This window comes from Thunnus thynnus, chromosome 24 (assembly GCF_963924715.1).
Source record: "Thunnus thynnus chromosome 24, fThuThy2.1, whole genome shotgun sequence".
NCBI lineage: Eukaryota > Metazoa > Chordata > Actinopteri > Scombriformes > Scombridae > Thunnus > Thunnus thynnus.
The window spans coordinates 3,630,908-3,644,347 of NC_089540.1; the positions used below are offsets into that span (position 1 = coordinate 3,630,908).

Sequence of the window (13,440 nt, forward strand, 5' to 3'; positions counted from 1 at the left end):
GTGTGAGTGTAAAATATATTGTGAATGTCTGCTTATAGATTCTCAACAGCTACATGAAGTACTGTGTGTGCCAAAGCTTCCTTACTCATACAACGCTGATTACAGAGGGCTTTGGCAATAACAGGATCAAAATACTGTATGTAAAGTACTGTGACTCAGCTGTCACTCACATCCAATTAGCATGACGCAGATGGAAAAGATCTTCTCAGAGTTGGTGTTGGGGGACACATTCCCAAAGCCCACACTGGTTAGACTGCTGAAGGTGAAGTAGAGCGCTGTGACGTACTTATCTTTGATGGAGGGGCCTGAGCTCGGGTCACTGTAGTTGTATTTTTTTCCTAGAATAAATCACAATAATCGGCACATGCAGAAATTACACACATTTTCAGCCTGATTGTGTTTGGCATGCTTGAAACTTTTAGAGAAAAACAAAACTATGATTGTCACCTATAGACACGCCCAAATTGTCCAGCCAGCCAATCTTATGCTCCAGGTAAGGCTTCTCCACATTGCCAATGGCGTACCAGATGCAGGCTAACCAATGGGCGATGAGGGCAAAGATGCACATGAGCAGCATGAGGACGGCGGCACCGTACTCTGAGTAGCGGTCCAGCTTACGGGCTACACGTACCAGCCGTAGGAGACGGGCTGTCTTCAGCAGACCAATCAGAGTGGTGGTCTAGGGTGGAAAACACACACATACATGGGAATATAACACATTTATTGTGTCGTTTACAAGTGTGAATCGCAAAACATGTCATCCCCTAAATGATAGTGGAACTCAGGTGGTTTTTAATAACATTTAATGTTTTTTTCTAAACATTTGCTGTAACAATTTGATGTTTTAAGTGCCAACCAGTGGAATTTGAAGTACTGGAATACACTGAAATGTATTTTAGTGTATTATTTCTTTCTGGCTAGAGGTTTCTGATTTAATTTCACCCAACAGGGAGCAGCAACAGAAAATAAATCCGGGTCAAATACATCTCCTGACATTGCTAACCTTTTTTCCAGCAATCAAAGTGAACAAGTTGTTTGTCCTATTTCGGTGTCAAGGGTTGGGGTAAGGGTCACAAGGATGATCAGCTCAGGATTAGAGATTCAAAAACATATGTAGCTCAGGAATGCTTAATCTTATTCATAAGCCACATGTACTGTAGTAGACACACAGACTAGACAGTCAATCATGCCTGGATCATTCCTGCAGCTGTAAACAGATCTTTCAAGGTCTCAGCGTCTCTCAGTGTGAACACAACCTGACTGACTAAGAAATTGCTGCCTGTGGCTCTAAAATCATGAAAGTCAGTATGAAACTGGCTTTTAGTGGAACAGACTGCCATGCAAATAAGCGTATGAGAGAGAGCGAGAGTTTGGTGATCCATCTGTTGGCTGATGATGAAGCATTTTTGTATTACTGCATATGATGAATGGCAAAATTAGCTCTAAAAAGCCAAAATATCGGCAGCTTGGAACCTTTGTCAAAGCTTTGATGCCAACCAGTGGGAGGAAAACCAGCATCTAAGCAGCCCCTCAGAATGCATATGCATGCACACACACATACACAGATCAGACACAAGCGGACGTGCGTGCATACATTACAATGTACACACACTGCCTTCTGTTCAAAGCACTTTAATCCTCTCATCTTGATTTTCTGGCCTGACTAAATTAACACACAGACTATGGGAAGGGAGTAGGGGGAGAGGGGAGCAGAATACAGCCATGACACAACTCCGATCTATTAGTGTTTTGCAATCTGTAAACACAATAAGTGAGACTTAGAGAATGCTAATAGGTCCTACCACTCCCTATCGCGCCTGACAATTATCCTAATATCCTTGGGGAAATCATTACTCACAGCCTCCTGCTGTAATTGTGCTTCCTCACATCTATACTTGCTTATTTACGCCTCTTGTACAGGTGAGAATAAATACAAAACGGATTATTAACGTATTAAAAGCAGGAAGGGGGCTGGTGGGTTTTTATTTTTTCGAAGGAAGATGATTAATGAGGTAGAAGTGTGCCTCCTTCATGGTGAGGAAGAGCGCAGTAGCTGCTTCTGATGGGTCCATTAAAAGAGCCTCAGTCCTCCCAATCTCACCCCTAAATCACCGCCATCATTCACCGCTGTGTATGCAGCCAGCGCCCCCCTTCACTGACAACTGAGCGAACAGTGAATGAATCATACATAGAAGCAGATGAGCCCTAAATTATCCAGCGAACGTCGTCTGTGAGCGTGCACCGCCTTAGGTGTAGCTTTGCTGACTCTATCTGAGCGACCTGCACACATGACAATGCACATGCTGTCTGATGTGGTCCGCACAGTGTAATGTTGATTAAAATCTGGGCTTACAGTAAGTCAGAGGCGTTTGGGGCTGAGGAGGGAAGCTAAAGCTTCCATTAGCAACCAGCTGTATAAAACATATCCGCTGATTATCCCTCTGGCCATCTGCCACTCTGGCTTTCCAGACTCGCCTGGCCACTTTAAAACACCAAGAGTTGACCAAGGTTGTGATGTAACCTTTTGACACTGTGTACTTGAACACAACGTGGTATCAAATAATCATGGTCTTCTCATGTGAAATTATGCTACATTATAATGGGCAGATTATTATGTCTTACTACTGTCTGTGTGTTATTCTGAATAATGTGAAGATTTCTCCTGCAAGTAAATTTAAATTTCAGTTGCTTTTTTTTCTTTTTTAACAAACGTTATTTCACCTGAACATTACTGTTTTAGTTGCCTAAACTTAAATGAGCATTCCACAGAGTTTACAGTACTCATGTTGAGAACTACTCAGCCTGTGAAAACACTTTTATAATGTTTTCTGTTACTCAGGAGAGAGCTGTCCAAAATTTGACAAATCTTGACATGTGGGGCTTAGAGACTCAAAATGTTTAATGCCTGTGTTGCAAACCGGAGATGTGGACTGCATTATGGGAAATTTTCCTTTTCTTTCTTTTGGGTGTACCCCTTTACCCTTACTTCTAACCCTTACATCCCCGTTGCTGTCAAATGTTCACAAGTGATCACATTTTTTTGGATTATTCATCCAATCTGAAAAGAGAGCAGATATATTGTACACAGCTACAGTATATCATTGTTTGAGTGAACAGGGTTTAAAATACAACTCTGTTCTGACTGCGCTAACAGCAGAGCGAAAGTGAGATTGAGGGGGCTGCTTGTTACAGTGAACCTGCCTCCTCTTTCTTCTTTGTTTAGCACAGCCGTTGCTGAAGGTTTTGCTGCATAATAGAGTTGGAGTGCATCTGTACAGTCTGCTTAACCCAAGGCAAAACAATACACATTTACACTCTGAATAAACAGTTTGAATGTGAGGGGTGAGAGGGTGGGGTGGGGAGGGAGTGGGGGCGCTTAATTAAAAAAAGCTGTTTTAATTTGCATGAGAATGTATAAAAGACAATTTGTGCATGTGGTTCCTCAAAAGGTTAAATTAATATTTGTGAGCATAAACCGCTCTCTCTAAAGGATGAGATCCGATCGATAATATTCATCGACATGATCAACTTTCTGGAACTGCTTCAGCGACAACTAATAAAAGTCTGAAACTGTAGACTTATTATCACAGAGCAGCAAAATATATTCCTCTCTGACAGTTTAAGAGGACTGAGCACCCGAACAATCAACTCATATTAAAGTAATGTCATGGGCAATTCTGCATGCCCGAAAAAATCTTAGTTCAGAGCTGTTTGTTGCAGTTGTTTATGTGCACAGATCTACTCTACCCGACCCAGAATTAAAGGGGAAGCATATTTGAATTCTGGTTTAAGGCAAATAAGGCATTAAACCTCCCATAATGGGTGTGCAAATAAGCTCACCTTATCATAATATAACATTTGTATGAAAATGATGGATGAGCTCAAATGAGTCCTGTAGGTAAATTCAGCACCACACCTCTTTCTTTTCAGCCAGCAACACTGGAATCCTACAATCAAAAGAGAATTTCTCATGGGAGAGTTAAAACCTGCCATGTTTCTAATGAAATCAGCAAAAAAAAAAAAAAAAAAAAATCTTGACATATTGTGGGAGATGGTTTCCAGGCAACAAAGGCGCACGAGATTATGTCTAAAAATAGTCACTGTGTCTGCACAAAGAGCTAAAATAACACACCTTAAAGACAAGTGCTAAAACTGTACATGGATGTGTTATTTTCAGTCTCGGCTGGTGATTGGAGGGACTAAAATAACATGAAATACAACATTTTGTCATTCTGCCCATCCTGACACTGTGTTCTTTGGACACCCAAGCTGTAACAGGAACACACATTCTGTCGCTGCACCAGTCATCTGGCTATATGATGAGGACATACATTGTGCCGCGGCGTCGCTCAGCTGTCTGCTCTTTTTTCTCCACCTGTCACTCACTGCCGGCGTCCAGCCACAGACGCTCACAGGAGCGCACACTTAATGGTAAATAAAGACTGGGCAAACCAACAGACTGACAAAACACACATCAATCTGGGATGTTTCTGTGTGTGTGTGTGGTTGTGTTTAGAGGGTGTGACTTCTCGCATCCTGGCATCTGGCATTTTCACACATTTTAGAATGTGTGCTTTTTATCTGTATGTTGTGTTCTGCCTCAAATCCAACCACATTTGGAAATTTTACTTATTCGTTACTGAAGAATTATCACTATACAATAAGTGCCACATACAAAGAAAAGCATTCCAGTGTACATCCATGTTGAGGTTTGTGTCCCTTGTTGCCTGAACTGCTCTCTCTGAGCATTAGATAACTTGCTAAGCCATCTCCCTCAGATGTACATGAACAAAATAGTTTCTCGTAGGCAGAGTGGATAGGAAGGCTGAGACCTTTTTAACTGATTTGGATTGCCCGGGGCCCTTCAGTCTGGCTCTGATGAGAAGAGAAGCAGATGTGACAGCCGAGCGTCAGATTGGGTGAGTAGTCTAAACATTCAAGAAAACAGCTCAGAAACGCTGACTGCACGGAGCTGCGGCCTCGCATCAAAATTGTATTGCGCTTTGGTGGAAAGATGGCGATCGTATCAAAGCAGCTGTGTCCAAAATGGAAATGTTATGTATCATTTAAGGACAAGCTCCTATTAGATTTCATGGAGAGGACAAATCCAGTTGCTCATAGGGTGTGTTGAAAAAGTGTTTTATTTATTTGTTCATCTTGAAATGTGTTATTGTAACTGATACTTTATGGACTTTGCTTTCTACTGTGTGAAGTATTCTAAAAGTGAGTGTTTTTTTTTTTACCTGAAAATAAAAAAATAAAGCATAAAACACAAATATGGGCTCTTTCCTTAGGGAATTTTTAGTGTAGAGAAAAAGGCGAGAGGTAAAAGAGGAAGAAGCTAAAAATATAATCCTGCTGTGAAAGAGTTAGGTCATCTTCTGGTCTTCTGAAACCACAAATAACACTTTCAAGAATGAACGAAAAGGATGTTTATTTAGCTTTGACCTCTCACATCGTTTTTTTTTCCGGTTGTGAACTTGCAATCTAGACACTATTATAGAAAGAAAAGTTTAGTTTCCTGTCAGAAAATCCAAATTGATGGACAGGCTGACTGAGTTGTTGATTGATTCTGAGAGTCTAACAGCCTACCTCAGAATCATTGGATCATTAGCCCCAATTTTGGCTGGTTGATAATATTGACTGATAAAGAAAGTAACTGTTACCTCATCTGATCCTGAGCCGAAGATGAGCAGGTCAAATGGGATGGCGGCCACCATGTCTATGAGGAACCAGCCTTTAAAGTAGTGGATGGCAATCTTGGCCGGATGGCTGACCACTTCCTCGTTGGTGTTGACGTACGTTGTCCTGAAGTTTATAAGGATGTCCACAATGAACATGATGTCCACTATCAGATCCACTACGTTGAGCGGTGAGCAGGAGTAGCCGCACTCCCGCCTCCTCTGCTCCTCGATGTCGTTGAGGAGGAAGGCGGCGGAGTAGGGCGTGAAGATGGCCGTGTAGATGACCAGCAGCAGGATCAGCCAGTCCCACACCGCTTTGAAGGGGCTGTAGTGAAGGATGGTACACTTGTCGATGCGTGGCGTTTGGAGCTTGTACTCAGGCAGCACGTCTGCGCCCAGTGAAAGAACCTGGGGAGGAAGACAGAGAATTTATCAAGGTCAGGACTCATTTCACTTACACAAGTACTATTGCTGCTGCACTGCTCTGCTCTGCTTTCAACCCGAATCATTTATATATTTCACAGGAAAGTGCTATTCAAGTGTTTGCAGGAGACTGAGCCAAGGGTCTTGTTTTAAAGAGGAACTACACTGATTTTGCACATGAAGATCAGGTCATTCGCCATGAGAAGTCTGTAAAAAGTGTTGTAAAATTTCTGTCGCTCTAGAGGAGCTTTCTAAAATCTGAGAAAATAATCCTGATGATGTCAGCAGCTTGAATAGACTACTCCACATTTCACTCATATTAAATTGTCAGACTAACAATGGACAGTTTTTGGAGGGTTATTATCTTTTTTATTCCATGTATCCTTTCTTGTCAAAACTTGGCAACTATATTACCCACAATGCAACTCAACAACCCATAGTTCTGTTGGAGATTTGTGTGTGTGATATGCTAGTAGCTTCTAATATAGTCTTGAACTCCTAGTTGCAAGCAGAGATGAGGAGTGGGCTACAGAGGTTCTTTCTAACTCCACACCCCCAGAGTTTTTTACTTTTCAAACTCGTAGTCCTCAGCCCCAGCCGACACTGACATCACTTGAGTCAATTTATCAGATTTCACACAGCTCCCTCTGGAGCCACAAAAGGCTTTTTACAACCTTTTTCACAGATGCAGTAGTACTCCCTAACACCTGGAAACACACAGTGTGTAAAATCGGTAGATTTCCCTTAGCAGAGAACCTGTTTCACAAACTGACAGTGTTAAGTATGAAAGACGTCAGCAATTACCAGGCAGAAACACTATCAAATTGAAATGTGGGAAATGTAGGATCTGGCTTTTTAAGAGCCTGACCCACACTAGGGACTAAAAGTCAGGATATCCTTGTCACTGCTGCTTTGATTTTGGCTGTTTTTCAATCTGTCTCCCACAAGTTCCTCAACTTTGAGAATGTGCAGTGCTGAATCACTGGAGTATCACTATAAGTTGCAATGTTGGTCTTGTAAACAGAGCAAAAGTGCCTGAAAGTCTCCGCTGTATGTCTGCATAACATTTTCATTTAGATGAGGTTAGCATCATGAATACCAAAGGAATTTTAAACATGCCCTATGGTTCAAGAAAATGGGTTTACGTCAGTAAAATGTAAATACAGTTCAATGTAAGCCAACATGCATTAGAATGTCCGTGCCTTTACATTGTTGTGCGTGCTTATATATGAAACTGCATAATGGCACATGACAGAGGATAAGGTCACGTAAAGGTCATGTTTGTTGATATGTATATAATGTGGCTGTAGGAGCTGAACTTCATGAAGACTGTACATACTGTACAATCCTAATACAGTTCACCAGCATTTTCACCAAAAGAAAACCTTACATGAGAAGATTACTTGAGGCATAATTTCTCTCTACCCCAAATAAATCATTCATGGGTTAAGTGAAGGATGAAACAAGAAAAATATGCTTCTAGTCCAACAATTTGAAATTTTAACAATGCAGAAAAGACTTTTTCACATAATCCATATAGGAGCGTGCTGCTTTAGAGTCATGATTTCATAACCTTGAGAAAATCCTAAGATTATATCACGATCCCTTTGGAGACAAAAATATCTGGGATGTGCATCACTTAGAATCAGAGCAGAAAATAAAACTGCTGCATGTGAAAAAAAAATAAATCTGCAGAAAACAACCTTTAACAATAACATCAATGTGCATAAAATCATAATGTTTTGCATCAGTGTAGAGGTATAATCCATTCCTGTGAGCCTGGATGTCACTATCATTATCTCTGTTATTGCAGTTACCATATATACCAGAATAGCTTTTAACATCAATATTACAGCAGCGTCATGGACCATTTCAGATAAGCGTCTCAATGACTTGGAGGTAATTATAGGTGCGGGCGGAGGATACATCTATTCATCTATATGTCTGACACTTCAATAGCCAGGAATGTTTAGGCCACGGTTCGTTCACTGCTGATCATTGTAGTTTTAAAACAGGAATGCAAACACAGAGAGGCAGGTAAAGTACATGAGCTACAAGGGCAGAGAAACTACTACTATATGCCAGTGAGCGGGAGAATGCAACAGAAAAGAAGAACCTTAAATGACTCTATTTCGGGCATCCATCATGTATTGCATATCGCCTTATCTCTGCTCTGATCACCTCTATGACCCCTGTGATTGAGAGGAGAGGACTAGAGACAGAAGGATGATGTATAGCAGAAGAAAAGGCTGAAGTGTTAATAATTGAATCGGTTATTAGAAACTCCTGCCCTCCGTGTGATGGGGAAGGTCAAACGCTTTTACCCTCTTATATGGGATAACCTTTGAAATCGATCAGAAACCAAAGGACAGACAAAGGGAATGTGTTCTATAATTCATCAGGCTGTCAGTTCATTAAAAGCAGGTGTTTCAGATGCTTGTTTTCATTATGGTCACAACTTAATGTGTAATTGCTGTTGACTTTTAAATAACTGTGCCTGGATTTCAGATTAAATTGATTTGTTTGAAGTCACTAACAAAGAACTGAAACCTGAACAACCTGACTTTAGTACAAACTGAAGTCCTTGCAAAAACACAGTGCTGCTATCATGCAGTTTATGATCAATAGGGATGATACAAACAACATGGTAACTCTGCACTACACCAACAGCTCTCAGCATGCATGGATACATGCATCCAACTCCCTGAGAGGAGTTGCTTGGTTGGCAGAATGACAGTTCTGGATTAACGTGTTGCAGCCAATCTGTTTCTAAATAAAATATCCCATCTTAATTATTTAACCTACCTACTGTAGCTATGTGCACTTGGCACAAATGAACTCTCTCTTGTGGGATAATGGAAGGCTCATTCTCTGTTTGGCTTGGCTTCAAACAATATGCAAATGAGCATTAGCTTTCTTCCCTTCTCCGGTTCTTTTTGGTTTGCACTGTCAGGACTGGCGTATTATTTATAAGAGCAGAGTGTTGTTTCATGTTTCTGTGGTTAATCGCGTGGCTTGCATCTTTAAAAACGATGCATGTACCGCCGGTTTGATTCCACATTCAGCTTCAGATAACTCACAGAAGTTTAAATCGAGACATTAATTGAAAGTAGTGGGCATCTGAGACTCTGTGTGTACACGAGCCGCGTGCTCTGAGACGCTCGGGATGTAAGAAACAGCGTGTGAGCTGGGAGTCTGCTCTCTTTCTTAGCTGACCGGCTTCCTGGGTGCACCCTCCATCTGCCTGTGGTAACTGTGAGGCAGCCAAGGTCAGGAGAGAGCGTGTCTGTTCAGACTCCTTGATCGTGGCTTCAAATGAACTCAGAGGAGTCTGGAGTTGGTTTCAGGACATCTGCTGTTGCTCTGTGTTCTTCACAGTCAGGTGTCTAGAGAACTGTTTACAGACCTAAACTGTGAAAGATGGGGATACAGCGCGATCCCCCCATGGTTTATTTATCTACAGTATTAGTTACTATTATGATTTTGATGCCTAACAGCATGCACTATGCAAAACATAGAAATAACAGCACAATACGTGTTGAAAGCCATATGCTCAGTCACAGCAGAGCAAGAAGGGAGGGAGGAGGATATAGCTACCAGTGTATCCACAGAAACCTGCATTTGACTGCTAATATCCAGGCAGAGCAGTAATTGTAAATACAAGGCAGGATAACATTGTGATAACACATTAAACAGTATATTAACTGGCACTACAGAGTGACGGGAAACATGAATTGTGATTAGTGTACAGCCGCATCTTAGACCACTAGCGCTAGTAACACGTTAATGTGCACATTAATCTTTGTGTACACACACCGCCCCATAACTTAGCAGAAGTTACACACCAACTGGTTTTCAGGTCCTCTCGTCCAACACATGTTACAAAAGTCCATTAAAACCCCATTAACAAGCTCACCCTCTCCGCTGCTTAATAACTTTGACTTTAATGCTGGACGGAGAGGTCAGCATGATGCACTGTAGTCTGCTGTGTCTCTGCCTCTGGCTCCAGTCTAAAGCCTCCAGCTGAAGTTGCCTCTGAGTGCAAACAGGGGTCAATTCCTGTGCCCTCTATCTGTTACGCCATTAATGGGGAAAATGCAAAACAGTGACCTAATCAGTGGTTTGAGGCAGCTTCAGCTTACCTCTGGGAATACATAAACTTACCATCACTGTGTACTCTGTGGTGCCTCTCAGCTGTGGCAGGGAAGGTGAGAATGACCTCTAACCCTGTCCGTAACTCTAGATATATGGCCTGAGTTCTGGACACTGGCAGAGGTAAGAGTATCCCTGATTATCTGCCGCAAGTGATAGACACCTCTGCCGTTTTACGTTATCAGACCCCTTGAGTTTCAATTAATCATCCCGAGGCACAAAGAGGGCAGGGCGGAGGAGGGGGGGAGAAGGAAGGGGCGGGGGTGTGTGTGGATGCAATCTGCTGACTTCATCAGCAGCTCAATCTGTGCAAGTGTGATTTGCGATGATAGTAAATGATATTTTGATGAATATTACTATTGAATTCCAATGTCTGGCCCTTCCAGTCTGCACAACCCCAGACAGCCAACAAATGATTTGGTAGGATGAATAATTAATAAATGCAAACTAATGTTCTGACTTCATGATAAAAAGTTTTACTCCTTTTACTGCTCTTAATTATTTCCTATTTTTAGTTGCAGAAAACAACAAAGTGCCCACACTAATCATGATGAAGAACTTTAACAGATGGTTGGATGATGGATTTTATACGACATTGATGATAATAATATATTTCTTAAGTAGTGAGATTTCACACTCATAAAAAGTAAATGGGGTAAGAAAATGTGATGTGTATAATAGGAATTTTAATATGGCTAGAAAATAATTATATCAAGACTACCTTGTATGAAGGATTTTAAGGTTCCACCACTAAATTGTATGTACATTGCATTGAAATACTGCATGTGGCAATAAAAGTAGCACCTGAAAAGGGGACTGAAGCGGAGAATCTGTGGGTTTCAGCTCTTGCTTTCAAAATTTTTCATATAAAAATCGAGATTCAAGGCCCACATATTTAAAAAAAAAAGGCTCAGGTAATTTTTCACATTCAGAAACTTTCTTCTTGCTTGGTGAGCATCTTACCTGCGTGACCTTATCAGTCACATTGTGTGTGCGGTCTTTGACCTTTGGGGCGATGATGGTTTTCTCAGAGGATGGAGGGGATGGGCACTTCTTCTCATTGTTGGCCTCAGAGAAGTTGAGCGTGATGAGGGGAATCTTGTTGATGGTGCTGTATTTATTGAGGTTGGAGTCAGAGGTGGAGCCGAGCAGGCTGGACTTAATCTGGCTGAGTGGCCCTGAAAGAGAAAGTGACACAGAGAGGATGTCATCACTAAAAGTTGCCACATCTTCTTCTATGGTTGGCCTATTGTTGATCTAATAGGAGTCCTGAATCGTGGACATCAGAGAACAGTCTAGTGTTCATTTGTGATTGTTGTGACATGGGTAGTGAGCATGGAGTGGCCCTTATTTTTGGAGTGAGTTCAACTATGACACAACACTGAGAATACAACAGATACTGAAATATAAACTCTACAACCCCTGATTGACCCGTCTAGGATGAACAGTCATTTCAAAGTTTCTCATTAAAAGATAATGAAGAACACTGTTGATGAAAGAAAAGAATGATTCAATGTGCATCAAACAATGCAACTTCACACAGTTAGTCAAACCATCTGTCTAATGAAGTCAATGTGCCTAAACACAACCAGTGTGTTACTGGATTCACTAAATTTCCCTCTACACAACATACTAAATGTTCCTTTAGCGGACACAACACAATAAAGACTCTAAACACTAGAACAACATGTGACAACACTACACACACTGACATGTGGTCCGATGAGTGATAAAAAGTGAAAACGAGAAAATTGCTGATTCAGCCACGTGAGCCAGCAGAGGAAGGTTGTGCGATTTTTTTCCCCCCCTCCGTTTCACATAGTAGTACAGTACAGTGATTGAGAGTCAAGGACAGAGAAACAGACAGCTGAGGATGAGAGATTGCATGCGCAGCTTCAATACATGCCACGATAAAGAAACATCATTGCAGTCATAGAAAATAACTTAAAGGAAAAGCTGAAGCCATACCCCCAGCCATCCAGGAGCGAGACACTAGCAAACCAGGAGAGAGAAGAAATAGGAAGTAAAGGGGAAAGTGGAATTATGGAGGGGTGGTAGGATTGCAGGGTCAGTAGTCACGGGCATAAACAACATTACTTAAAATATCACATTAAGGCATTTATAAGCAAATAGAGCACTTTAGCAGCTCTGTAAAATAAAGTGTATACTGTGATGCTAATGCTATAAAACATCAATATTAGTCAGTTATACCTAAACTTTCGGGGAACTCATCATTTGATCATGATCACAATTAAACAATGCATCAAGTGTAAAGTCATAATTGGTGTCAGTGAGATTATGTTATGAAACGCATGCAGCATAAGCACTGCTATAATTCTACTGCAAATTGGACTATTAGAGAAGGAAAAGGGTAAGCATATAGAATTTGAAATGAAACACAGTCTGGTTTCTTTTCAATTACTAAAACATGGCATCGAGGAGCCAGAGGTTGCATAGAGGAAAACAGAGGTTGCAGACAGTGGGAGGTATCATCTTGTAAAGCTTCATTGATTTTCTTCAATGAACAAAAGCAGGAGAGAGATTTAATGTGTTGCTTCATGCAAGCGCGTGCAGAGGTCAGTGTTTTTTTTACTGAGCCTTCCCCTGGGCGAGCGGCAAAGGGTTCAGCGGGTCATATGCTCTGAGACTGACTCATTTAGTGGTGTGCAAGTGTTTTGAGGCTCCGGCCCAAGAACTTACAAACACGCTGTCAGTCATCCGCCAAGGCATTTGCATTCAACATAAACCTCAGTCATGTGGGAAAACTCATGCAACAAGCAGGCTTTGTGCAGTATACATGTATTCAATCCGATACACTTGCCAAATTGAACAGCTCAAGATGCAGCAGGCTTCTGTTTTGTTACCTTTGATATTGCGGCCATTGTCTGTAACACAGCAACACAGCATTGGAGAAGAAAAGAAAAAAAAGGGGAGTGGAGGTGAGAGAAGAATTTCTGGTTTTCTGTGATGACAAATGGGGGCTGGCATTAAACCCTCGCTGGTGTCCCCATAAACAATTCATTACTGTGAAGTAGACATATTACTGTGTCAGCCATTGGGAGCTATTTGAATGAGAATTGTAGATAAGGGGATGGGGGTAGACTGATTGGCCTGGAGGAAACGGGGCCAGTCTGGGGCACTTCTACTCTCATCCAAATGAGGGCCAAAAGGCTAATGAGTG

At 41.5% G+C, this 13,440-nt stretch overlaps 1 protein-coding gene across 4 annotated transcripts in view; it reads right to left on the reverse strand.

Annotated features, from left to right (window-relative positions):
* The window catches only part of kcnh7 (potassium channel, voltage gated eag related subfamily H, member 7), a 68,725-nt gene that overhangs the window by 14,908 nt on the left and 40,377 nt on the right, over positions 1-13,440 (reverse strand). For 3 of the 4 annotated variants that reach the window (XM_067582739.1, XM_067582736.1, XM_067582737.1), the window contains exons 5-9: positions 13,124-13,144; positions 11,223-11,437; positions 5,667-6,092; positions 448-679; positions 171-338 (exon numbers count right to left, since the gene is read on the reverse strand). In XM_067582739.1, the coding sequence (XP_067438840.1) occupies positions 171-338; positions 448-679; positions 5,667-6,092; positions 11,223-11,437; positions 13,124-13,144 (1,062 nt within the window). The remainder of the gene's footprint in view (positions 1-170; positions 339-447; positions 680-5,666; positions 6,093-11,222; positions 11,438-13,123; positions 13,145-13,440) is intronic. The other variant, XM_067582738.1, reaches the window with a different exon arrangement.